Source organism: Xyrauchen texanus, chromosome 25 (assembly GCF_025860055.1).
Source record: "Xyrauchen texanus isolate HMW12.3.18 chromosome 25, RBS_HiC_50CHRs, whole genome shotgun sequence".
NCBI lineage: Eukaryota > Metazoa > Chordata > Actinopteri > Cypriniformes > Catostomidae > Xyrauchen > Xyrauchen texanus.
In genome coordinates, this window is record NC_068300.1 from 40,505,117 (window position 1) to 40,530,868 (window position 25,752).

The 25,752-nt window shown below is 36.9% G+C and overlaps 2 protein-coding genes across 3 annotated transcripts in view; one reads left to right on the top strand and one right to left on the bottom strand.

Annotated features, from left to right (window-relative positions):
• Positions 1-555: 555 nt before the first annotated feature.
• aar2 (AAR2 splicing factor) lies at positions 556-5,083 on the bottom strand. 2 transcript variants are annotated; one of them, XM_052091711.1, is made up of 4 exons: positions 4,906-5,083; positions 3,849-4,607; positions 1,723-1,952; positions 556-897 (listed from the first exon to the last, which is right to left on the bottom strand). In XM_052091711.1, exons 2-4 carry the CDS (start codon positions 4,603-4,605, stop codon positions 730-732), a joined length of 1,155 nt encoding a protein of 384 aa, XP_051947671.1. In that variant the 5' UTR covers positions 4,606-4,607; positions 4,906-5,083; the 3' UTR covers positions 556-729. The 2 variants fall into 2 exon arrangements, with proteins under 2 accessions (XP_051947671.1, XP_051947672.1); XM_052091712.1 differs by having other exon boundaries at positions 3,849-4,610.
• Positions 5,084-5,797: 714 nt separating this feature from the next.
• Positions 5,798-25,752, top strand: part of LOC127618997 (translocating chain-associated membrane protein 1-like) — a 34,041-nt gene continuing 14,086 nt past the window's right edge. Inside the window, exons 1-7 of the mRNA XM_052091714.1 lie at positions 5,798-6,069; positions 9,857-9,917; positions 12,236-12,357; positions 13,976-14,092; positions 14,174-14,232; positions 23,440-23,524; positions 23,639-23,709. Coding sequence (XP_051947674.1) covers positions 5,950-6,069; positions 9,857-9,917; positions 12,236-12,357; positions 13,976-14,092; positions 14,174-14,232; positions 23,440-23,524; positions 23,639-23,709 — 635 coding nt within the window. The 5' untranslated portion in view covers positions 5,798-5,949. The remainder of the gene's footprint in view (positions 6,070-9,856; positions 9,918-12,235; positions 12,358-13,975; positions 14,093-14,173; positions 14,233-23,439; positions 23,525-23,638; positions 23,710-25,752) is intronic.

Consider the following 25,752-nt stretch of genomic DNA (forward strand, 5'->3'; position numbering starts at 1 on the left):
TATCTTTAGTTCCTGGGTCACCTCTTCCTTAAACTATCAGTCCACCACCAACTTATACAGAGAACACCTGTATGTTGTATGATACACTACTGTTTTTATCCATGGGGAATTGAGGAAACAAGGAGGATTTGAACATATATTATGAAGACCAGATTATTGGTAATATGAATCATTGCAAAGTATTTACAAATGACCGGTTTTCCAGCATGTGAAACTGTAGTTTTACTACCTAGGGATCCTGAGTTTTCACACCTGTCATACGTCACATTAATGCCTAATATCCGATTTCTGAGGCAGCAGCGAAACAAATGTGACTGCGTTGCTACATATGTTCATGATAGCTTAAAACTATTTTATAAAAATCCATTTATCTGTCCATGGCTGTAAGTGATTCCTGCTGAAAAACTAAACATGCGGAGATGTCCAACAATTCAAAGCAACTACCAACTATCAAGAGTCTCAAAGACATAACACATGTTCTGTCTGAACTCTTGTGGTGATATTTGGTATTCAGGAACACAAAAATGTCAAAATCAACAGACAACAAAGTAGGGAAACAACCAACTTTAATCAAATGCATTGGTCAAAAACATTTCAGACAGTGACAGGAGAATATATTGTTGCTGCAGTACTATGAATGTTATATGAAATTACATTAGCGGTGTTCATGTGAAAAGAATGAAGCATGCAGTTTCAAGCATAGTATGAAAGTGGATCTCAGATACAGCTTTAGTCCACCGTGACTCCCTCTGGAAGCTCCACCACCACTGGAGCACAGTCTTCAAGATCTGCATCAAAATCCCACCGAAACTTCTTGGTCAGATGGGCTTTAAATTTATCAGCTCTTTTCCGTAATGTGCTGTCCACCCCTGGGCTGCTGGCAAACTGGAAAAAGTCCTGAAAAGCAACAAAGGGAGGCAAAGTAGTTTAAAACAAACAAAAAAAAAAACTGATCAAATGCATTTACCAAGACATATTTATCTCCGGTTATGAACAGAACGAGGTCAGACCAATTTTGTTCCAAGTGTAGGTAATACAGTGGCCACTAAAAGTATTTAGACTCTTCAATCATACTTAAAAATTTACAAATGTAATTTCATTAGATAACAAAATATCAAAGCAAGTGGTGTTTATTTCTACACTTTTTCCAAGGCATTATAAAAAGTTTATGATTGAAATAAAACAATAGATATAGACTTCAAAATGAAGACAAAACTTGTGACACTCTGTGGTTGTCAAACGTTAGTGAAACCTGTTCATAGTAAATGTGCTGAACTCCACCTGTGGTTGCTCTGCTAGGACACCTGTGAGAACTTGAGAAGAAATTACTTCAACTGTACATCCACTAAAAATCACCAGAACACCAGTTACTAAGTCCTTGCAAAGTGGTTTAGAAAGGTGCAGTTACAAGCAGGACTGCAGACAGGAATTCTTGGGACAGTACAAAATTAATTCAGCGGGCCCCCCTCCAGTCCGTGGCGGGGTTACTCACCCCAATCCGGATGGCGGAGGACTGTCAATCTGCTTCTGAGACAGTCAATCCAAGCATCTTATCACATGGCTCGTTGTGCATGAACACTCCTCAGTAACACATCATCAACAAGCTAACATCTCTCCCCCCCAGTGAGCAATTGTGGCATGCTGTGTGTTAACACACTCAATTCCAACAACCTTATATTTTTTCAGTTGATACAATGAGCAGGAAAACTGTGTGAATTGTACCTGCAGTGTGGAGGTGAGGAAGTTGTTCTGGGAAACGATATCCACAAAGAAGTCTGGAGGGATTTCTCCCAGCTGATGATAGAGCACAGCGATGAGTCCCAGATACAGGTCTTTCCTCTCTCTCATGGCATCCTCAGAGCGACACAGCAGAGCCAGTAGTGTCTTCCAGTGCTCAAACGCCTCATACACATTACCAATGATGAAACATACAAATGCAAACTGCAGTTCTCCTACACATAAGAACAATGCATTACTCCATGATCATGTTCTGTGATTAAATAATTCATAACAGTTATAATAACTACATTTTTCTGAATTTTTTTTATATTACATGCAGTTGCTATGCGGTTGTTAGGGTGTTCTAAGTGGGTTTAAGCATGTTACTATGTGGTTGCTAGTGTTTTGAGTGGTTTTAGTACATTTCTATGTGCTTAGGATTGCCAATTTTGAAGCTAATAAAATACGGGGCAGTTGTTGGGGGTAGGGGGTCTGCTGGCTGAAGTTTTCAGACGGTCCCTTACCGAACGATTTTGCTATGATGCAATCAACGAGCTTAAATATGGGACAAACCACGTCCCATATTGATTAGATATAGGATGCATCATTTCATCTTTAAATACGGTACGATCCCGGTGGCAACCCTATATGTAGTTGCTAGAGTGTTCTGAATGGTTTTAGTACATTGGTATGCAGTTACTAGGGATTTCTGAGTGGTTGCTTTCTAGCCCAGTTCAAAAGAGCCCACCCTTAAAGGGGTCATGACATGGGTTTTTTTATTGTATTATTATGTTCCCTTAGGTGCAATTATAGTATTAATATATATTTTTTTAAGAAAAACTTTTAAAATCTAGTGATTTATGACCTTTTCCCACCCTGTTTCTCATCCTCTGATTCAAACAGTCTGTTTTGGGGGCGTTTTCCATTTAAGACTTCAGTGTTAACGCCCACTGTTATGATTGGCTAACGTCAGTGCCTATGTATCAATTATTGACGCCCCCAGCCAGAACAATATGCAAGTAAAAACACTGTGATTATTCATAATGAATGAAACTGCGCTTTAAAAAGTAGTTTAAAGTTTAAAATAGATTACTTACAGTTTGCGTTGTCGTTGTTCCCAGAATAGTCGGCACGGACTTATCTTTGAGCAACAGTTTTCTGGCAAAGCCAGCATCATATTGAGATTTGTTTTCAAAACAGTCATCCTTAAAATGTACAGAACAAACGCTTAAGTTAACACTGCCGTGACTGGGACGTCCGCAAAAAATAAACTGCATCCATTTTTCCCTGACGTCTGGATCTTTCGGCAGCTTATTCAGAGGTTTTGTTTGACCACAGCCAGGAACAGCACATCTGTGTGGCATCGTAATTTTCCTGTGCACAAGTAGTCTCTGTCAGAGCTTGCTGTCCATCGACTGAACACTTGTGAGGCGACGGCGATACCGAAATGAGCGTAGTTGTCTTGCGCTTAAAGCGTAGTTATCTTGTGCTGGAGGCGGTCATATGCAAACGCTGGTACGTCACTTCTAACCGTCACGTCACTTCTAACCATGAATCCAGAACGAGCTGTATTTTGAGCTTTTTTTTTTTTAAATAAATGATTCGTTTAGAATGGGGAGGACGTCTTAAAATATTAAACTTGCAGGACGTTTTAATGATACAAAGACCTCTTATATACCAAAAGATCAAGGCAAATTTGGTTTCTCATGTCATGACCCCTTTAAGTGTGGATATGGCATGGTTCCCTCCTTTACCGTAAATCTATGGGTTTCTTTTAATGTCTGCAGGGAACAACTCTCCTCAACAAGCTGCATGATTTGAGGTATTGAGGCCTGTAGCACATGGTGTGGGACAAATGAGGTGTAATAATTAGAGTGAGGAGTTGGGCCTTACCCAGAGTTTGAACATTAATATATGCTTGCCTTGACATACATTACAAATGAAAACACTTAATTACACTAAATAAATATAATTTAGCTCCCTTACTAGACAAAACAAACAAACAAATTAGATATCTTGAACTTTCACAACAACAGGATCGTCCTAGAAGATTTAACATGTTTCTTGGTTAGTAAAACTGGAATTAAATGCAAACCTACACCAACATCAGAACGACAACCAATGCTCACCTAGTACATTGAGCGGCTGCTCTTTATAATGGCTCTCAATTACGCAGTTGAGAGAGTAGCTCAGATCCATACTATACTGAGTGATCTGAGCAGGTGTGGCGCCTGGCGGGTATGCCTGTTTGGGAATGTTGGAAAAGCGCAACTCTGTGCCTTCTCTTAGTTTCATCCGAGGAAGTCTGTCCAACCCCTCCTTCATATTCTGACATTCCCGATCATTGCGAGGAAGATTCTGCTCCTCCCTGTCTTTAGTATGGGTCAGCTGCACTTCTGGGATCACATCACTGAAGGCACACACCCGACCACTGAGTGGTTGCAGTGCACTAGCAACCTCCTGATTGAGTCTATCGGTGAGGGACACCCACTTTCGAAGGGTGTCATACGGGTAGGGCCCCAAATATGCATCCAGTTCTTGAATATTGGCCCTCATTTGCTCAACCTCATCTGGGTTCTGAGAGAAGTCCAGATCTTCTTCTCTCATGTTCCAGTGTGCTACGATCACCTCCCGTGGTTTCAGGGTGAGGAACAGACCCGTTTTGGGACCGATCTCACCACAGGCGCCATTAGTGTTGGCCGAGCAGTAGTGGAGGAAGTGAAGTCCTGGAGGAATCATCTTCACCCCGCGGAACCGAGGACCCAAAGTCCAGGTTTTGTAGTCAATTCCCAACTCAGTTCCCTCAGGAACACCAAGTAAGACCAGCGTGGCGCCTTCTTCAAACAATCCCAGAGCCACCTCAGGGTCCATGTCTGTTCCTGCCATTTCTGCTGAATGTAAATAAATGAATAAATATTATATTATGTATAGTATAGTATAGTCACTTTGTCATTTCTTAAACAGCATTACTGTATGATGTAAATGTTTAAAGATATAATTGTTTTGTGTCTGATGTCATAATAGAATAAATTACAGCTTAGAATATTACACACTATCACTTGTTTCTATCCCAAAAAGTTTTATCTCCATTAAGTTGCATATTGCTATAAAAATGTGGTAGATACGATTATTTTTATGAGTTTAATCAAATGTTTTTTAGATAAAGCTCTACATTAGCAAGCTAACCTCAATGAAAATATAGATGTCCAAGGAATAACAGACAATTAATAACCACAAAAGGAGAAAACACGTATTAAAATGAATATTTTGTAAATACAAAAATAAATAAACTCGTAACACCAAAATGATTGCGCTCAGTCACAAATCCAAAATTTTAAATTGAAGGCCATGCTTGTGTGAATGAAGAAACAAATCCCGGTAAATAAAAGACATCAAAATAAAAGTCCCATATACACGTTCAATGTTTTATTTGTCAAATGTGCAGCAACGTGCATCACTTGTAGTCAACGAAATGTGTTAACTTAAAAGCTCAACTTCTCCTGAAATAAATAAAATAAGTTATATAAAAGGAATGCCGTGCGTAGAATAAGAGTAGGATCAACTTGGTTCCTGGATCTCTTAAAATACAGAAAAACAACAGAAACAAAGAATAATTTAGAAGAGAGTTTCAAGATTATGAATCAGATTTTTAGCATATATCACATATAAGTTAGGCCTTAATGCATGTCTAAGGAAAATGAATTGTGGCTGTCCTGAATTTAAATGTACAATTTCAGTCAAACATGCGGTCTAACTAGTCGAACAAAAATATGCATGACTGACTAAAATTATTTCTGGTTCTGTGCAGGCTCCGCATTTGTATAATTTGTTGCCACAGTGTTCGCCACAATAACACAGTTACAACTGCTACTATAAAATAGTAATGGGATCTCCTTCAAACAGTGTAAGAAGATCCAAATATTTCTGTTACGTTATAACACCATGTGGGGGAATCCGACGGATAATAAAAAGGGGCATATGAATAGATTTTTTTCCTGCTGCTGCAGAACAACGATTTGTAGTATGGACTTTTATTGCAACACGTTCGTAGGATCCTTCACCGCTTCCGGCACACATCATAAGAGGGTGTGAGTGTGTTGAAGCTTTCATGACATGAACAGTGTGAATATACTGGAGATCTGCTGATCTGTTTGCGTCACCTGCGAGTATCTGCAGTAAACACGGCTGTTGATTACCTGAGAGAGAGAGAGAGAGAGAGAGAGAGCAGCGATGGGATTCCGAAAGAAGAACAAGAGTCCGCCTGTGCTCAGCCACGAGTTTGTCATCCAGAATCACGCGGATATGGTGTCGTGTGTGGCCATGATCATCCTGCTAGGACTCATGTTTGAGGTTATTATTATGTAATGTGTACACTAATATAACATTATTACATACTAAACACATATTATCACGTACCCTGCTAGGTCGCATGTTTTAGCTTATTTATAATCATACATGCTTCTAAATAAGTCGTTTTATTCCTGGTTTTTAATAATCATATATTCAACAAAAACACATATTATATATTCCTGGTTATTCATAATCATATATACACCAAAATATCAAATGAAATGTCTAAAATGACACCATTAAATATGTATATTATATGTATATGTAAGAAAAATTCAATAATTTAGTGATGTGGAAAAATGTGGCTGATTTTAACAAAAAAAAAAAACTACTGATATTTTGTCACTTACTTGACTTATTTTGTCATCAGATCATTGTTTTACTTAGTCATTATGATTTAAAAAATGTACAAAAGTAAACAATTTTTTACTATAAATGATTTCCATTCAACTTGTTGTACACATAACAGACACATTTTTAAATGAGCCACAATCATAGATACAGTGCCTATAGAAAGTCATCATACCTTGTCATGTCAATTTACATTATGGAAATTTAAATAAATTCAAACTAAACTTTTCCAGCTGTATTTAGACTTTATACCTTCAACATCAAATTGAAAATACCATATTGCAAATTCTGAACAATTATTAAAAATTGATTAGTAAAATACTTGGTTTAGATAAGCGATCAACCCCCTTAGAGTAACCATTACAAACTTGCTCAGGTGCAACCAAATTCCCTTAAGATCACAAACCTGGCTAATTTGACCCCACCTGACATCAGTTGTTTTGATTACTTCAGAATAAAACCAGCTGTTCCATGAGAATTCCATTACTGCACTTCTATGTCTGCGATCTGCCGTAGAAGAAGAAGAAGAAGAAGAAGATTCCATTACTAGTACTGCATGGTGATGAATTTAAGAGTTCACCATGGTTGGAAAGGTGCTTTCAAAAGGGCTCTGGGATAAAATTGTGGAAAGGCACAGGTTAGGAGAAGTGTACAAAAATATTTTAAACGTTTCTATCCTTCTGTGTTCCATTCAGAGCATTTTTAAAATGTGGAATGCACATGACACCACCAAAGCCTTGCCTAGATCGAACCGTCCGTCCAAATTGGATGACAGATTGGATATTGATCAAGGAAGCTAGGATTTGCAAGCCCTTATGGCTGAGACTGATCTGTCTGTGCTTGTGAGAGCAGATTCCCAAGCTTTACACAAAGCTGGACTGAATGGAAATCTGTTCTCATAGTCAATGTGTTGAATGCAGGAGTAAAGACCTGAGCGACTTTGACGAGCCAAATTGTTTTGGCCAGATGACTGAGTCAGAGCATCTCTAAAACGGCAAGACTTGTGGGGTGCTCCAGGTCAGCAGTGGTGAGTACCTACCGATAGTGGTCCGAGGAGGGACAAACCATAATCCGGCGACATTGTGTTAGGCACCAAAGGCTCATCAATGCACAAGGGCAACAAAGGCTATCCCATCTGGTCTGAACTGACAGAAGGTCTACTGTGGCACAAGTTACACAAAATGTTAATGATGGTTACAGGAGGAATGTGTCATAACACACATCGCACCCTGCTGCGTATGGGGCTGAGTAGCAGCAGACCGGTCAGAGTGTCCTTGATGAGCCCTGTCACCATTGAAAGTGGCTACAATGGGCACGCAATCATCGGAAATTAACCTTGGAGTATTAGAAGAAGGTTGCATGTTTCAGTGAGTCCTGTTTTCCTGTACAACACATGGTCGGCCATGTATGTGTGCACCAGAACACACAACGGGAAGACTACTTGAAGGTCTAGGGAGCGTGGTGCTCTGGGCAATATTCTGCTGGGAAACACTTGGTCCGGCAAGTCACATGGATGCGATTTTGACACATGCCACCTACCTAAACATCGTTGCAGACCAGGTACACCCCTTCATGGCAATGGTATTCCCTGATGGCAATGGCCTCTTTCAGCAGGATAATGCACCCTGCCACACTGAATACATTGTTCAGGAATGGTTTGAGGAACATGACAAAGAGTTCAAGCTGTTGCTTTGGCCTCCAAATTCCCCATATCTCAATCCGATTGAGCATCTGTGGGATGTGCTGGACCAACAAGTCTGATTCATGGCAGCTCCACCTCACAAATTATCTGCTGCTAATGGATCTGCTGCTAATGCCTTTGTGTCAGATACCACAGGACACCATTAGGGGTCTTGTAGAGTCCATGCCTCAGCGGGTCGGGGCTGTTTTGGTGGGACACGGAGGATCAACAGCCTATTAGGCATCATAATGGTCATAATGTTTTGGCTCATTGATGTATGTGCAGTAGAAACTGTTTTTTTTATTTGCAGTAGAAAATTTGTCTTGTTTATATTTCGAATTCACAGCGCATTAGCCACAATGCTACATGCAGCCAAATACAATAACTCTTTGATTTTGTAATTTATGATGACTTATACACCCATTTTTGCAGTTGTATCAGAGTAATTATGGGCAAAATACAGACAAAAGGACTTAAGCAGATGTGTGAATGTGTTTGGCTGCAGATGAGACATGAGTGAATGGGCACTTGTGAGTATTTGAGTTGGTTACTTTTGTAGACTAATTAAACAAAAGAAATCTTGCACACCACTGTGTTCATGTTGAATAATGACTAAAAATCATTAACAAAGTAGTAGGTAGAGCTTCAGGTCAGACGGATGACATGGACCAATGGCAGTAAAAAGGTGTTCAGCAGCAGGATAGAACATTTCCTGAAAGTTCACCCAGATGAGCTGTTATGAACGACCGAAACAAAAACACCAGATTTTTTTCTAAATTACATCATACTCATTTGTTCTTCAATTTTGTTTGAGTATATCTGGGCCTTTATGTTGTAGGGATGTTTCTTTTCAGCAGGGACTGGACAACTGTCCTTGATTGAAGGGAAAATGGATGATGCCATTTACACCAAATTCACCCAAAGGAAAATCTGTGGCCCTCTGCTAGTCCACAACTGAAGATGAGCAGGTGGTTCACCTTTTAGTACAACAGCGACCTTAATCATACCACCAAAAAAAAAAACAAATGCAGTGGCTTAAGGATAGGTAGCCAAGTCAGAGACATGACCTTAATTCAAACCTGTATTCTAGTTTTTAATCTTCTAAAGTGTTGGAACGGTTGGCTTTTTTTCCTGTTACTTTAATGTTTTAAGGCAAAATAAATAAAGCTGGAAATAATTGTTATAATAGGTTTTGATTTCAGGCTGTAAGACAAAAAAGTGACTATTCCAAAGGGGTATGATGAGGCACTGTAAATACTAGATGAAAAAATATAACAACATGGTGATTAATGAGGGGGGAGGGAGGTTATTTTACACTTCTAAAACATTTTTGCACTTGTTTTTGCAGCTCTAAATAGAACTCCGAATTGAAGTGCAGAATGATCTAGCAATGAACAATTCTAAATAGTGAAAACATTAACAGCTTAATCACATGCCCTTGTTTTGCTTCCTTATTGCAGTGATTCCATTTGATCTAGGTTTGGTGCCAGCATCTGTCGTATGAATAGAGAAGAGATAAATGTTTGGTTAAATAACAATTGTTCTGATAAGAATAGTCTCTCTTTAACTATCATAAACTACATTTGAGCTATTTTGATATACAGTATGACAATCAACAGCTAATGTGTAAAAGCTACCCTTAAAATTCAGATCTCAAACTATCCTGCAGAAATGCTGGATGATTTTTAAAGGTTTTTGAATCACATGTTGCATTATGTTTGTATGTATTAATATAACTTATTTTCTCAATTGCAGGTGACAGCAAAGTTTGCAATCATGTTCATCACCATACAGTACAATGTTACTCAAAGCCTGGGTAAGTTTGTCCACCTCAGGGTCCTTTTATGCAGCTAAAGGCCTCCATATACTTCCGGTGAAGTTATTCTTCATTTGTGAACATTCAGACACCAATCACACCGATGTGGGAGGTGTTTAGAGGAGCATTTAAATATGAGGACACTACATGTAAAACTAATGTGACATTAAAATATGTTATCAATGACTTTATGCCTCATTCTATGAGTAGAATTCATATGAGATCAGTAAAAGAAGATGTTTTAACCACTTGATGATCATTTTAAGTAAAATATGTTGAAGAAAACTGGTAATTTGTCTTGTTTACATTTTGAATTCATGGTGCTAATGTGCTAACATGCTATAATATGAGGCGATTACACACTGTTATTGTAATGTATGATGATGCTTATACTACTGCAAAGATGGGTGTATAAAGGAGTGTTAATGTTCAGAATACAGACAAAAGAATGATGAAAATAATTGCTTTTGCTGCAGATGGCACATGAGTGAATGGGCACTTGAGAGTATTTGAATAGATTTGATTCCTTTTGTAGACTAATTAAACAAACAAAAAAAGCATGACATGGTCTTGGAAAATGTCTTTACATGAACGATCGTACAGATGTTGGAACATTTTCACCAGCTCGCTAATAACTCTATATGCAGGTGTGTTCATGTTGACCGATTTTGAATGACTGAACATAATAAACAGAATGAGCAAGGTTGGTAAAGCTCCAGGTCACACCTACTGATGACGTGGACCAATGGTAGTAACAACGTGTTCAGCAGTCTGTTAAAGTTTTCCTATAAGTTCGCCTAGGCGAGCCATTACGAACCGCCGAACAAACACAAAAGTATTTTTGGCCAGACTAAATTACTTCACACCCGTTCGTTCGTTCATTCGTTCCATTGCCAGATGCTTGAAAGATGATGTTTAAGGAAACAAAACTGCAACGCTCCCATTAGCTTAGCAGGTGTTTGACTGTCACCAGAGATGTCTCCTAGCAACCCAATTCATAAACAATTTGCAACACTAGCATTTGTGTTACAGGTGTATGATTACCAAAAGAGAGGTTCATTTACCATGTTTTGAACACCCTCTACTCTGCTAACGTTTGTTAAACAAGCTATATCATATAAATATAAATATCATGTAATGTAGAAACTTTGACTCATTTATCAATATTATTTAATATAAGTCGATGTTTATAACTTATTTTGTGCATCTTCCTGGGTGCTGACATGTTTGTGTGACGTCACGCACCTGCATCTCCGCATTATTGGAGTTTAACATTTCCACACTACTAGTTGGAATGACTAATTCAAGTGGCATTCCATTGCACAAATCCGGCTTTCTGACTAAAAGAAATCCATAGCAAGCGTCCATCTTCAGGGTCCAAGCAGATGAGAAAAGTAAAGAAAATGTCCACAATTGCCAAATTTAAAGAATAGGCTATATGCTATGGGTTATGTGGATAAAACAGTTTTTGTGGCAGATTTAAGCTTTCTTTTCAACTTATTTATTATTTAGTTATTGTGCCCCAAGGACCAGAAATTTATTAAATGTGTGGTGTGTCCTTGGATTCTCCTGGCATAAATTTTTTTTGTACGTTTTATTAACTTTTTGAGTGTTGCTCTCAGAAGATATGGGTCAATTAGGCATTTTGGGACACGGCCAGATATCTTAAAATTATCTGATAAATCAACGTTGTTTTGATTTCTTTTGTGAGGAATGTCTAGATGATAGCCGTCAATTGTAATAACTTGGACAAATAACAGATGGCACAAAAATATAAGGCCCTAGGTTTTCCCCAAAAATATGCAAATGACATTTTATCTAAATGTAAGCATTCACGATTGAGAAGAAACAGGAATTTAAATTATATTCCACAAGGTTCCTGAGGCTTATAGTGTCCCCTTGAGCCAGAATTTGACATTTGGTGTCTGGCCTCAGATGTCCCTTGTGTCCATGTGTACCGATTTTCTTTGTGTTTTGAGTTTGTGTTCAGAAGATGCATGCCAGTCAAACTTGGCCACACCCGACAATTGTAGTGGCTTTAATTGTGAAACGATTTGACAAATTGCTATTTTTGTCAGGAGCATCTCTAGGTGATACGGTTGTAAAGGTTGATTGTAGTCAGCTGTTGTGAACTGATGGTGGAGATTATCTGGCATTTAACCTCATCAACACAATGACTTCACAGGACGTATGATGAGACAGTTTGCAAAAATTGTCTCTAAAAAGATCTGCAGTGTTTGGATCATTGACTGAATAATGTGCTGAGATTTTGACTTTGAGATGAGCTTACTTTCATGTGGCTTTTTGATTTTGTTTAGAAACAGAGGACAAGACCGAGCCGGTGAATTACAAGTACGGTCCCAAAGACATTGCTACTGTGTTCTTTTACCTGCTCATCGCTATAATTCTGCATGCCCTGATTCAAGAGTACATACTTGATGTGAGTAATGTCTCATATTTTACATAAGTCAATGAGTCTAATTCACTAACTGCATATGCACATATTTTTGCAAACATTATCATATGGAAATCATGATTTATGCTTTTGATGTGAAGCAGTTCATAGGTTTGTATAGATTTATCTTAACATCTTGCAACAACTCAAATAATCATAATCAATCAATCAGAAATGTGTGGAGAAACTCCATTAGTGATGTTACTTTAGTGAAAAATATGTTTACATTTTAAAACTTGTTTGGAAAAATGGCAGAAACATGTTGATGTTGAAAAAACACTTCAAAGATCACCAGCATACAATATAATGTGGGCCGGATGTTGCGCCAGATGAGTTGACAGATATTTTCTATATTTTATGATACTGTATATACATTTTATGAATTTAAAATCAGGTTTGTATTTCCATTTTGCAAATCTGTTTCTTTACCACAAGTGAGTCTCTGTTAAACATTGATTTAGGGCATCAAATTTAGGTTTAAATGTAACCAGAATTGAAATCCTACTTTTAATGCAAGAAATTCTATTTAAGAAGATTAGTAACTATACAGAGTCCCTTAAGTGTTTAGAATAAAATACAGTCTACCTCTTACCAATCAACACGTAGATTGTGGTTTTGTTATTCTTTATTTTCATTTATTACTGAGTGGTTAATAATTAACCATTAACAATTATTGTTCTGCTGCTTCCAATCTGAGGACAAACGGTTTTCTTTTTTAACTACATGGTTTATATTGTAACATTTTAGAATTCAAACCTTTTAATAAATGCAATAAGTTATATGTTTTAATAAATACATTTGAATAAAATGCTGGAACCACCGATCGATTCAAAGGAAGTGAATATCGGTTGGTGGCCGATCAATCAGAGAATCCTTTCTCAACAGTAGACTTTTTCTGCTGCTCCAGTTGAGCCAGTAGCTCATGTATTTACTTGCCCGGTATTTTTTCTAAACACAATACATTTTAATTTTAAGCAATTTTTTTTCTACGTTCTACAATTTTATTTAAATTGTATTTTTCTTTACAAAAAATTACTAGGTTTTTATAATGGCATTTAATTGGCTCCATGAAAGATAATATATAAATGTAAGCCAAATTTGCTGGAAAACCATGAAAATTGCAAACTAATACTTATTAATCATTATATGCATCAAATTCCAACTCATTTCTTACTGTCATTCTCGCAATTTGGACAACCATGTCTGTTAGGTAGTGTTGGATAACATTACCTTTATTACAAGTTAAAATCAGCAGAATTTGCAAAAACAAAGTTCATTTCATCAATATTCTATTATCGTCAGCAATACTGGCCTTATAGGACAACAACTGGCCTGAAACTTTTTCACACCCTTGGCCTGCAGGTAATCCTTTTTGTTGAGCCCTGAAATATATAGCTATTTTTATATTTGAGGAAGGGGGCCCCTGCAAGAAGTAATATAATTTGAAAATCCCTGCCAATATCTTCTCCCATGCAGTTGGATGTATGCTAGTTTTTATCATCTGTGCATATATCAATAAAGCATTCACATTTCATTGGAAAATCTGTATTTAAACGGTCTTTCATGACCAGCCTAAAGCAGAAATCTGATTCTGTCTCCACAGAAAATCAATCGTCGACTACATTTGTCCAAAACAAAGCACAGTAAGTTTAATGAGTCTGGACAACTGGCTGCTTTCTACTTGTTCTCCTTCATCTGGGGCTGCAGCATCCTTACCAATGTAAGACATTTCTACATGAGATCTCACAGATCTCCTTTCCTCATTTGTGTACCAAATAACTAATTGTTCTTTTTTTCACAGGAGGAATTTGTGACGAATCCAACATTTCTTTGGGAAGGCTATCCTCATACCCACATGGCGTAAGTAAAGGATCATGTGACACTCATTAGCTGCGTTTCCACTATTGGGCCAAATGAAGCGTGCTAGTTCGTGTCAGGGCAAGTTGCGTTGGACTGAGGTGGGGTCAATCTCCAAGGCGGTCTTTCTCTTAGTCAGGACTCGCTGCAAAGCCCAAAATAAGCAAACAAACTGCAGCTTCAATCTCCACCATGTTCATTTGGAGGGCTAGCTAGACCTTAGAGTCTGATACATCAGCTTGAGCTGGATGGGTTTAGGGCAACGCTGCGGGGCTATTGGCCCAATGTTGGTAATGCTGATAGATTTTTTTGGATTCGCGGCTCTAGGTCTTAGGCTATAGGCCTTGGCTGACCAGTTGATAGCCCTGGCTCACACTGGCCCGATAGTTGAAATGTGGCTAATTATTCTTACAGCAGTGTTTGCACTTTTTTTTTTTTTTAACTCTTTCCCTGCCAAACACGGAATTTTCCGGGTTTTATGAAAAAACGCTTCCCCGCCAAACACGGAATTTTCCGGGTATCCGTGTTTTAGGTGGTATACGGTAAGGAAGATCCGCACGCATGTTTTGAAAGAGTACGCAACTCTTTGATCAAAGAAACTGACTGCGATCGTCTCAAACGTGAAGTGGAACACCATACTAATACTAAAGCACTTGTTTGATAAAAATGCCTTTTTCTCAGCTTTTTGTCCGAAATGTTGTTTTTGACAAAACCTACCTCTGTTCAAGTGGCAATAAAAAAAGAACAAATGAAGATAAAATAAAATCGTTTTTTTTTGCCTAAAAGCAGAGGCTCAGATCTTCATTTTGATATATAGCATCTTCATATATTCATGGAAGAAAATATTCTGCTGGCCATTAAAGTTTAGCGAAAATCGTCAAAAACCCTGGCGGTGGCTGGCAACTTTTTTTAAAAACGCTGGCGGGGAAAGAGTTAATATTTTGTAGTTGCATGTAGAACAAGATTTGTATATTTCCCGAAGAAACATGAGTGGTGTTTTCTGTGGAAAAGTCACTACCAAATTGCAAAGGTCATTGTGAGTGGTTGCCAGGGCATTGCTGTACAGTTGCTACAATGTTCTGAGTGGTTGCTAGATGGTTGCTTACTGGCCAAAGCTAAAAGATTAGTGGATTTTTTTCCCACTGTATTGTCTGCCTGGTGACAATTATAAGCCTGATCACTTCTCTCTGTGATTTTGAAGTATCATTCATGTAGTTATAGATTTTTTGTCTGAAACCAAAAATTGTGGAAACACTGTGCCGAAAACCAAAAAGGATTTTTTTAAATGAAACTTCGATTTAAAAAAAAAACAAAACTTTGATTTAAATTAAAAAAAATATATATATATATGAATTACTTTTATATTATAAAATAATAATATTTATATTTAGGGCTATCAATTTAACGTGTTAATTCAGTGCAATTAATTATATAAAAAATAATGTGTTAAAATATTCCTGAGCAATTCAAGCTTGTAGTACAGGGGGCAGTAAGCAAAACTTCAACTCTATAGACCAGGGGTGTGCAAACTCTTTCTACTGGGGCCAGATGCAAAAAGAAATAGTGTCGGGGGCCGCATCGTAAAAAATCTATTAAAAAAAGTTACTAGATGCAATGCAACTAGACCATTATTGCATCCTATTTATATTTCAGAATATTTTTCTGCTTTGACATTATTCAAGGAATTACTCCTTCTATATTAGTAATTCATCAGTCAGTTTCTGTTATGTGGTTACTTCTATTACAAATACTATTTTTGATTTTAATTTGATAAAAAATTATTGCGCTCCTTTTAACTTGGCTGACGTGCAAGTGCAAGCTGAGTGTGTGCAGTACACGGTGAGATACACGAGTTTCTCATGCTCTCTCCCATCTCCTAACTCTGCGAAGTCTGTGAATCATATTTCAATGAAACATCAGAACGAACCAAATCACTACAACGAATTAAACTTCCCAGCACTATAGAGGACATTATCGAAATGTGTGCTCTGCTAGCGTGTCTCTGTGTGCGCTCATTAAACTTGGTGCGGCCACTCGCGCTGCACAAGGACAGCTCTTCTCAGTTGCATGATGCGTGGTTGTATCGGGATATTTTATCGAGAACGAGTACCTGAGCAAAGGATCTAATCTGATATCAGTCCTTTCACAAATGCAGAATATCTGTTGTGTGGTGGTGCTTCCGTTCATTAAAAACTCCTGAACTCTTCCAATGTATGAAGCTGGTAGCAACTAACGAGAACACACTTTTGGAGACGATGCGTTGTGAAATGTGGCTGCACGAGCCAGCGACACTCAGTGTTCAGAATATTAATTTCATAAAATTTCTCAATAGCGGGCCAAAATTTCTAGAACCACTCTGATGGCCCGCGGGCCGTAGTTTGGACATCCCTGCTATAGACAACACGCAGCCCTAACAGACAGAGAACAAACCACACTTACCCAGAGCAGACAACACAAGATGAGAACACTTTCTGTGATTTGTAGGCCAATGATAGACTTCTGTTCAATAATATGGGAATAAAATATATATTGCATTGTAAAGCAACTTTTTGTATTTACTTTTGTAATGCTTGTGTTTCAAAATAATGTGATGAATTTTAATTATCTTTATAATTTTTTTATAATATATATTTTTATTTATAATTATTTAATCATTCTATATTGAATTGTTGTTATTTGAGGGGCTTTCTCAGAAAATATTTATGTGTCTGATTAATTAGATTAATCAGCATATAATTTGACTTTTGGCGAATTTAAGCACATCATTAGAGGTCGACCGATATGGGTTTTATAATGGCTGTAATAAACTATACAATTAATTAACTTTTATTTAGCGTTATATTTACGCAAACTTTCACACACAACTTAAAATAATAAGATTGTGTGTTTTAAATGGTAGATAGCAGTGCCTCCTGGTTTTCCTGTTAAGTCATCCCATTAAGTAATTGTTTGCAAATAACATAATTGTAATACATTGAGAAGGACACATGTAGGGATGGGATAACATTGTTAAGAAAATTAATGTTAAATAAATAAAATAACATGAAAACATGAACATATGACTATAAAAAAATAACACTGCATCAATATTATCGAAAAAGAAACATCTGAAATATAGCTGCATTAGTTGACGCTGAAGAATAAATGAAATCCAGGAAACTGAAGCCCCTTCTATGACACATCCTATGAGATTAATCAGATATCCTAGATACACAACATAAACATAACATTACAACTTGTATCTGCACTAAAGGATGCAAATGCAGTTACGTGCTATAGTCGGAGAGTGTAACTCCCGTTGTGGATGCGCTCTTCTAACAGCGCGCTGAAACACGGGCAAGCAAAAAGAATTCGCAACATTCTATAGTTTTCTCATAATGTTATGTATATGGCAGATATTACAATATTTTCATCTACTTTATCAAGTGATTGCTGACATCGCCTATATATTGGGTAAAATTATGACGTTTTAGTCTGAGTAAAACTGACTTAAATTACTGAACAACACATGATGATTATTGAGGAATTATGAATATAATTTAAAGGATATTTTCATCACTATATAAAAACTGTGACAAAAAAGTGTTGATTTTCATCGTCTCTCCGAATATAGGCTATTTCTGTAATATTAAGCTTTAATTATGCGTTTGTTATTGTAAGTAAAAATAGAGCCAATGTTATATTATGTTTTGTTATATATTATTTTAAATAGGCTTCTAATTTATTTAATTAAACTTAACAGCTCAAATAATACACAACTTTTAATAGAAGTAATAGAAATAATGTAAGCAGTTTTATTTAAAAAAAAGCTTCACATTTCTGACTTTTAAAATCTCTATAAATGGTCCCCATTCACTTCCATTGTAAACTTGATTTGAAAATGTTTTAAATAAATGATTTTGTGTGATAATTAACATTGTTACAAATGCTTTTGATTAATCATAAATTGTATTGAACCAAGATTTTACCTTTTAAGAATTATAACAACTAAAAGATAAAATAAATAGAAATGTTAAACTTTACAACCTTAAAATCTAAAATATTTCAGTTATTGTCTCCCTCTCCATACTGGCAGCTCAGACAGCCTGACTGATGACTGGACAGCTGAAAAAGAGCATTAGTATAGTGCTGACATAATAATGTTCTTCCCCTTACAGTTGCACCTAGAACTTGAGACATTTAAACATCTTTTTATTTGACTTTTGTGAAAGGAGAATGCAGAAGTGACAGGAAATGATAGGGGGAAGAATGGGAGCACTACACATCAGAGCATGTGCTGGCCACGTCACTGACTACTTATTTTATTTATGATGAGAAGAGGTCCAATGAAACATTCTGTACATGTGGAATATCTGGCCACTGTAAAATTACAAATGTCAAACTTAGTGTTATATCTATAGACCACTTCAAGGAGTGTTCGGTGGTGATGTCATTGACCCACGAACATTTCCTGCTTGTTGTCAAACTATTTCAAAACAACAGCAGGAGGCACTTTATTTGTAACTAACATTAACTCATCAAAATGTGGACCTTTTTGGATCCTCATAAGTAACTGAAAGGAATATGCGTTATTTTATGGTTTACATTCTTGAAATGGTCTGTACCAGCTGTACAGTACATTAAACAACAAGAGCACCCACATTTATTAATTTATATCCCATCAGTGTAAAATGGCATTACACAACAGTGAGTTTCAGTCCTTGAAGCTTCACTGCTTCACTCCACATGTTTGTGCTCATGCCATTCCAAATCAGAAGCTTGTGGGGATTTAGGTTCTTCCTAGTTTTAAATACACTTCTCAAGTCTTTTGAATTTGTTCATTAAAAACATTTGTTCAGATTTGTTCACTGAGACGTTTAGTGAATATTTCTGTTACATCAGTGTGCCAGTAGGTGGCAACAAATTACAATTTTCTTTATTGAGGACCTAAAGCTGACATGTCAGATTGTAAGGACTATTGTTTAGAAGAATGACATGCTTGTATAAAAACTACAATTATTTACTGTTATTTAAAGCACCTCTTGATCTTTGAGCAATGTCATCATCTAAAAGGTAAGCAATTTTGTAAAAAATTTAAGAAAAAAGCACAAAAACAAATTTACAGTTGAAGTCAGGGGTTTACATACACTTAAGTCATTAAAACAATATTTTTAACGACTCCGCAGATTTAATATTAGCAAATTATAGTTTTGGCAAGTTGTTTAGGACATCTACTTTGTGAGTGACATGAGTAATTTTTCCAACAATTGTTTACAGACAGATAGTTTAAATTGTAATTGACTATATCACAATTCCAGTGAGTCAGAAATGTATATACACCAAGTTTACTGTGCCTTTAAGCAGTTTGCAAATTCCAGAAAATGATGCCAAGTTTTTGGATAATTGGCTTCTTATAGGAGGTGTACTGAATTGGAGGTTCACCTGTGGATGTACTTTAAGGCCTACCTTCAAACACCGTGCCTCTTTGCTTGACATCATGGGAAAATCTAAATAAATCAGCCATTGTAATGTTTGGAGGAAAAAGGGCGAGGCTTGCGAGTTGAAGAACACCATCCCAACTGTGAAGCATGGGGGTGACTGCATCATGCTGTGGGGGTGCTTTTCTGCAGGAGGGACTGGTACACATCACAAAATAGATGGCATTATGAGGAAGGAAAATTATGTGGATATATTGAAGCAATATCTTAAGACATCAGCCAGGAAGTTAAAGCTCGGTCGCAAATGGGTCTTCCAAATGGACAATGATCCCAAGCTTATCTCCGTAGTTGTGGCAAAATGGCTAAAGGTCAACAAAGTCAAAGTATTGGAGTGGCCATCACAAAGCCCTGACCTCAATCCGATTGAAAATTTGTGTGCAGATTTGAAAAGGCGTGTGCGAGCTCAGAGTCCTATAAACCTGATTCAGTTACACCAGTTCTGTCTGGAGGAATGGGCCAAAATTCCAGCAACTTATCAACCACTTGACTTGAGAAGCTTGTGGAAGGCTACCCAAAATGTTTGACCCAAGTTAAACAATTTAAAAGCAATGCTACCTTCTGACCCACTGGGAATGTGATGAAAGAAATAAAAGCTGAAATAAATCATTATCTCTACTATTATTCTGACATTTCACATTCGTAAAATAAAGTAGTTATCATATCTGGCATAAGACAGGGAAAGTTTTCTGTGATTAAATGTCAGGAATTGTGAAAAATTGTTTAAATGTATTTAGCTGAGGTGTATGTAAACTTCTGACTTCAATTGTATATATTTAAATTGAAATACTTTGGCTTTACTTACAATATTATCTTCCAATATATGTCATGATTCCATTGCCTCTGAATGGCCCTGTTGATCTTAGATATTGGTCCTCGTGGTGGCGCGATTACACTGCTCAATCCGGGTGGAGGAGGACAAATCTCAGTTGCCTCCGCTTTTGAGACCTTCAACCCGTGCATCTTATCACGTGACTCTTTGTGCATGACACCGCGGAGACTACCAGCATGTGGAGGCTCGTGCTACTCTCTGCAATCCACGCACAACTTGCCATGCGCCCCATTGAGAGTGAGAATCACTAATTACAAACACGAGGAGGTTACCCCATTTAGGACCTAAATATAATAGATATTGGCAGATCACAATATATATTGCACATTTATTTATAGGCTCCATGTGAGAATTTTACAATACCAATTTGACATGATTGTCTAACAGAGTAATGAAAAGCAAATTACCTCTTTTTAATATAATGAAAGACAAACAAGTTCATATTTTCATAATAATGTAAAAAAAACTACTTTGGCGTTGATCAGCACCTGAACTATGTTCCTGACTCTACAATTGCATTCTTGGTGCAACAAAATAAACATTTTGTTATGATTGTCTCCCTCATAACCATCCCACTTACAGTCATTATTGCAAAATAATCTCCCACAGGATGATCAGGACTTCTCTGCTTCACATCGGGATCTTGGAGGGATACAGTACAGTCAGCCAGATATTATTATATGGTTACATGTAACAGACATGAAACACTGATTTGAGTAGAAATTATGATATGAGAAGAGAGAGACTGTGCATTCTCCTGAAACACCAAGTTCTGATCAACTTGTTAGGTGTTTAAGGTTATCCACAATACCATGTTTACTGGTCAAATATCTATCTGAGCACAGAAATATTTGTCATTAAATGCCAAAACTGACCAATCAGAATTGAGTATTCCAGACAGTTGTAACTTAACTTTTTTACTTGGAGATAATACGTCCTTCCCTTGTTTTAATATTGTATTTATAATACATTGATGGTTTTGAATGTTTGCTTTAATTGTAATGACTGTCCCATTCAGCTTTGAGATAGCTAGTAGATGGCTTTCAGTTTGACATTTTAAGAGACATTTGACATGTCTGCATTACAAAATAAATAAATGAATAAATAAAGACAAATGAGTAAAGAAATAAAGAAAAGAAAAAAGGAAAGCATTACCTTTCAAATGTTGTGGCATGAATGAATGGATGCTGTTTGCGTTTATAACTGCTCTGTAGTCCACTGGCATCTTTGGATCAAAAATATAGTATTAGTAAATAACTGGACAGTAACCATTACTTATATATTGTGAGTTGTGTGTATGCTTTTCTTCGTTATTACTTACGCTTGCCACAAAATCCAGTGTTTGTTTTTTTCAAATCCAGCAAATGTGTCTTTTTGTTTTCAATTTTGTTGTTTTTAATTATTTTTTTTTACAAATATTGTACAATTAGCTTTTTATTAATAGGTGTTTTCTTCTTCACATTTTCGCTACCCAGGCCACCCCCCACCCACCCCGAATAATACTCAAATTCTCAAATACTTAAACTAACTTACCTCAACCTGAGAATAGTGGGCTGTTGAGTAAAAAGAATAAAAATAACACTGATTATTTGCTTTATTCTAGCAGTAGCCAAGATTTTACCATGAACTCCTGAGACCCAGCAAATCTACAATTTTTGCTTAAACATTTTTAACATAATTGTTTGTGAGTAACATATGAGACCTATCATTTTGAGTTACTTTGACCAAGAGACACATTTTGAGTTATAAACACAAAAGTATAAAGGAAAGTCCTGGCTTTCTTATGATTTAGGCTAATTATTATGTTTCTGTTCCACATTTTCACACATTATTTGATGAAAGATTCATTCAAACCTACATAAAACATCTAGCTACAACAAAAATGTGTGATTTGGCTCATTGCAACATCCCACTAAAATTGTCACAAAACAAATCATTGCAAAAAATGTACACAGAAAAGGTTGAAAATTCCCCTCTGGCTAAACAGCATGAATGTAATACCAATATTAGTTATTTATGTGTAGTACAAGTCATTGTTTAAATTAGTAAACTAAGTAAGTGTGAAGAGACCGTGTTTAAACAAAGATTTGTATTAACTGAAGGATTAATGACTAAAGTCATAGAATTTACATTCTTAATTAACTGCGGAAGTGCGAACAGATGCATTGTCTTTTTTTTTTTTTTTGATGAAGGCTTTAGTTTGCAATTAATGTATTATCTATGTATTCCATTTTAAGAGTGTAGTCCATCCTTAGACCAAGGTGATGCAGGCAGAAGACCGTAAGGTGCACTGCAGTTCGACTGTAAGCTTGTGACAGATTCATTTCAGTGCAGTGTCCAGCGACGACGTATCACATGTCTGACGGTTGGAGTTTGCATCATTTCATCTTCTGTGAAGTCCATCATAGTAGACTGAAGTGATATCAGGCTGGCACAGGCTGCAGATATTCACCATCACTCAGCAACGTGCAGTAAAGGGAGTAGGACATCATGCAGGACCAGAGGTGGATCTGGCAGGCTCTGGTAACCTCAAGATATATTTCCCAAGGTTAAGACAGGGAAAAAATAGAATTATATTTGTGTAGATGCCATTCACTTTAAAATTGGATTATAGAATATGAGAAGTGTTTTTGGATTCAGGCAGACCTGATTAACTCTATGTTAATGGATATATTATTACAATTTGGTAAGCCTGTCTTTAATCTAGACATAAAGAGAGCGTCCCAAACCATCTTCGGAAGATTATTCCATAGTTTAGGAGCCAAATAGGAAAAGGATCTACCTCCTTTTGTGGATTTTGTTTTGATATTCTACTTGTCGTGGTCTGTTAAATATTTGTCACAACACATTATATGCACTATCTATGCTCAAAAACTGACCTACAACCCTCATTCTGTCTCTTAGTTTCCAGGTGAAGTTTTTCTATATCTGTCAGATAGCTTACTGGTTCCATGCACTTCCTGAACTGTATTTTCAGAAAGTACGAAAGGTAAGGCCACATGCATTTTGAATGGAAAGATTCGTTTTTCTATACTAGTCTATATGGTTCTTGAGATGCTATTCATAATTAAAAAAGATATTTCTTGTTTGTTCTTGATTTTAGGAAGATATTCCTCGCCAGTTGTACTACATTTGCCTTTATACCTTTCACATTGCTGGTGCCTATGTCCTCAAGTGAGTTTTTTCTTATTTCAGGGTGAATCATATGACCAATAAATCAGCAAGACAAATTAATCTGCTATTTTTTTTATATATATATATATATATATAATATATCTGCTATAATATTTGAAAATTCAAATCCAGGGTGTGCTGAGTGACTCCAGTCAGTCAACCAAATTGGCCCGGTTGCTAGGGAGGGTAGAGTCACATGGGGTAACCTCCTTGTGGTCGTGATTAGTGGTTCTCGCTCTCAATGGGGCACATGGTAAATTGTGCGTGGATCACAGCCTCCACATGCTGTGAGTCTCCGCGGTTTCATGCACAATGAGTCACGCGATAGTCGCACGGATTGACGGTCTGAGAAGCGGAGGCAACTGAGATTTGTCCTCCAACACCCCGATTGAGAACCGCGCAAGCACGAGGAACTACTAAGTAGTGGGAATTAGGCATTCCAAATTTGGGAGTAAAGGGGATAAAAAAAGATGGGTGATATTATTTCATTTGCTGTTTTTCAGCATTCAGCTCGAGTGAATGCTGTCATTAAATCAAAAGGGTGGCATACCATAAAGAAATTCTCAAATTCACATAAATTCACTTTTTACTTTTTATTTACATTTTGTGCTGTTAATATAAGTTGTGATGAATATTTTTGTGTGATATAAGATAATGAAACAGAAGCATTTACAATAGACCTGTCATAATGAAATAAATACGTAAATAAATAAATAAAACTACTGAATTAATTGTAACTGTAAATGGTGGATTGAAAGAAAAGACCTTAAAGGCACAGTTCACCCAGAAATGAAAGTTCATTATTTACTAACCCTCATGCCATCCCAGATGTGTATGACTTTATTTCTTCTGCTGAACACTTTTTAGAATAATTTTTCAGCTCTGTAGGTCCATACAATGCAAGTGAATGGCGGACAGAACTTTGAAGGTCCAAAAAAGCACATAAAACCAATAATCCATATCCATATATTCAGAAGCGATATGATAGGTGCTGCTATGACACAAATCAATACATCCTTTTTACAATCAATGTCCATTTTTACTTTCACATTCTTCTTTTGTTTTTGGCAATTCACATTCTTCGTACATATCGCCACCTACTGGGCAGGGAGGAGAATTTATAGTAAAAGGGACTTAAATATTGATCTGTTTTTCACCCACACCTATCTTATTGCTTCTAAAGATTTAACCTCTGGAGTCTTATGGATTACTTTTATTCTGCCTTTATATGCTTTTTTACCTTCAAAGTTCTGGTCACCATCCACTTGCATTAAATGGACATACAGAGCTGAAATATTCTTCTAACAATCTTGATTTGAGTTCAGCAGAAGAAAGACATACACATCTGGGACTGCATGAGGGTAAATGATGGGACAATTTTCATTTTTGGTTGAACTATCCATTTAGGTCTCACATGTTAGTTAGCAGTGGGGATTTCTTTAAGACTGCAAGGGAAGCTCAGCTTCCCCTATAATGTCAAAAAAAATAATGGTCAAATATGTACTATTGTGTAAACAATTTATTGACTAAAAATGCGTTAGAACACGTTCATCTCGAAGACGAGTTCGTTCAGAATCAGCTACATTACATATAGCAGGTCGGCTGACTCGATTTACTTCTCATACATTCCCGTAGCGTCAGTGCATTTCCCTGTTGAAGCCGAGCGTCCATTGACTTCAACGGGGCTGCTCTGAACAGTTTTTTTCAGTGCTTCGAAAATAGACGGTCATTGGATAAATGCTGCGATTATGTCCCGCCCACGGACGCTCAGCGTCTCTGGGGGTGAATGAGGAGTGGGCTTGCCCGGACTCGGGCTTCAGCGTGATGATTGGAGGATCTGTCGAAAGACTGCATCTCCTTTTGATTGACAGCGAATCTGTACTATAAGAAGTCACTGAAGCTATTTCGGCTCAGTCCCATCATGGATTTCTCAAGTGTAGTCGAAATACAAACTGCTGCAACCTATTTCTTTATATTTGTTTGGCGAAATTGCTAGTCAATTTGCATAATACATTTCACACAATTATACACCACATTCCTTGT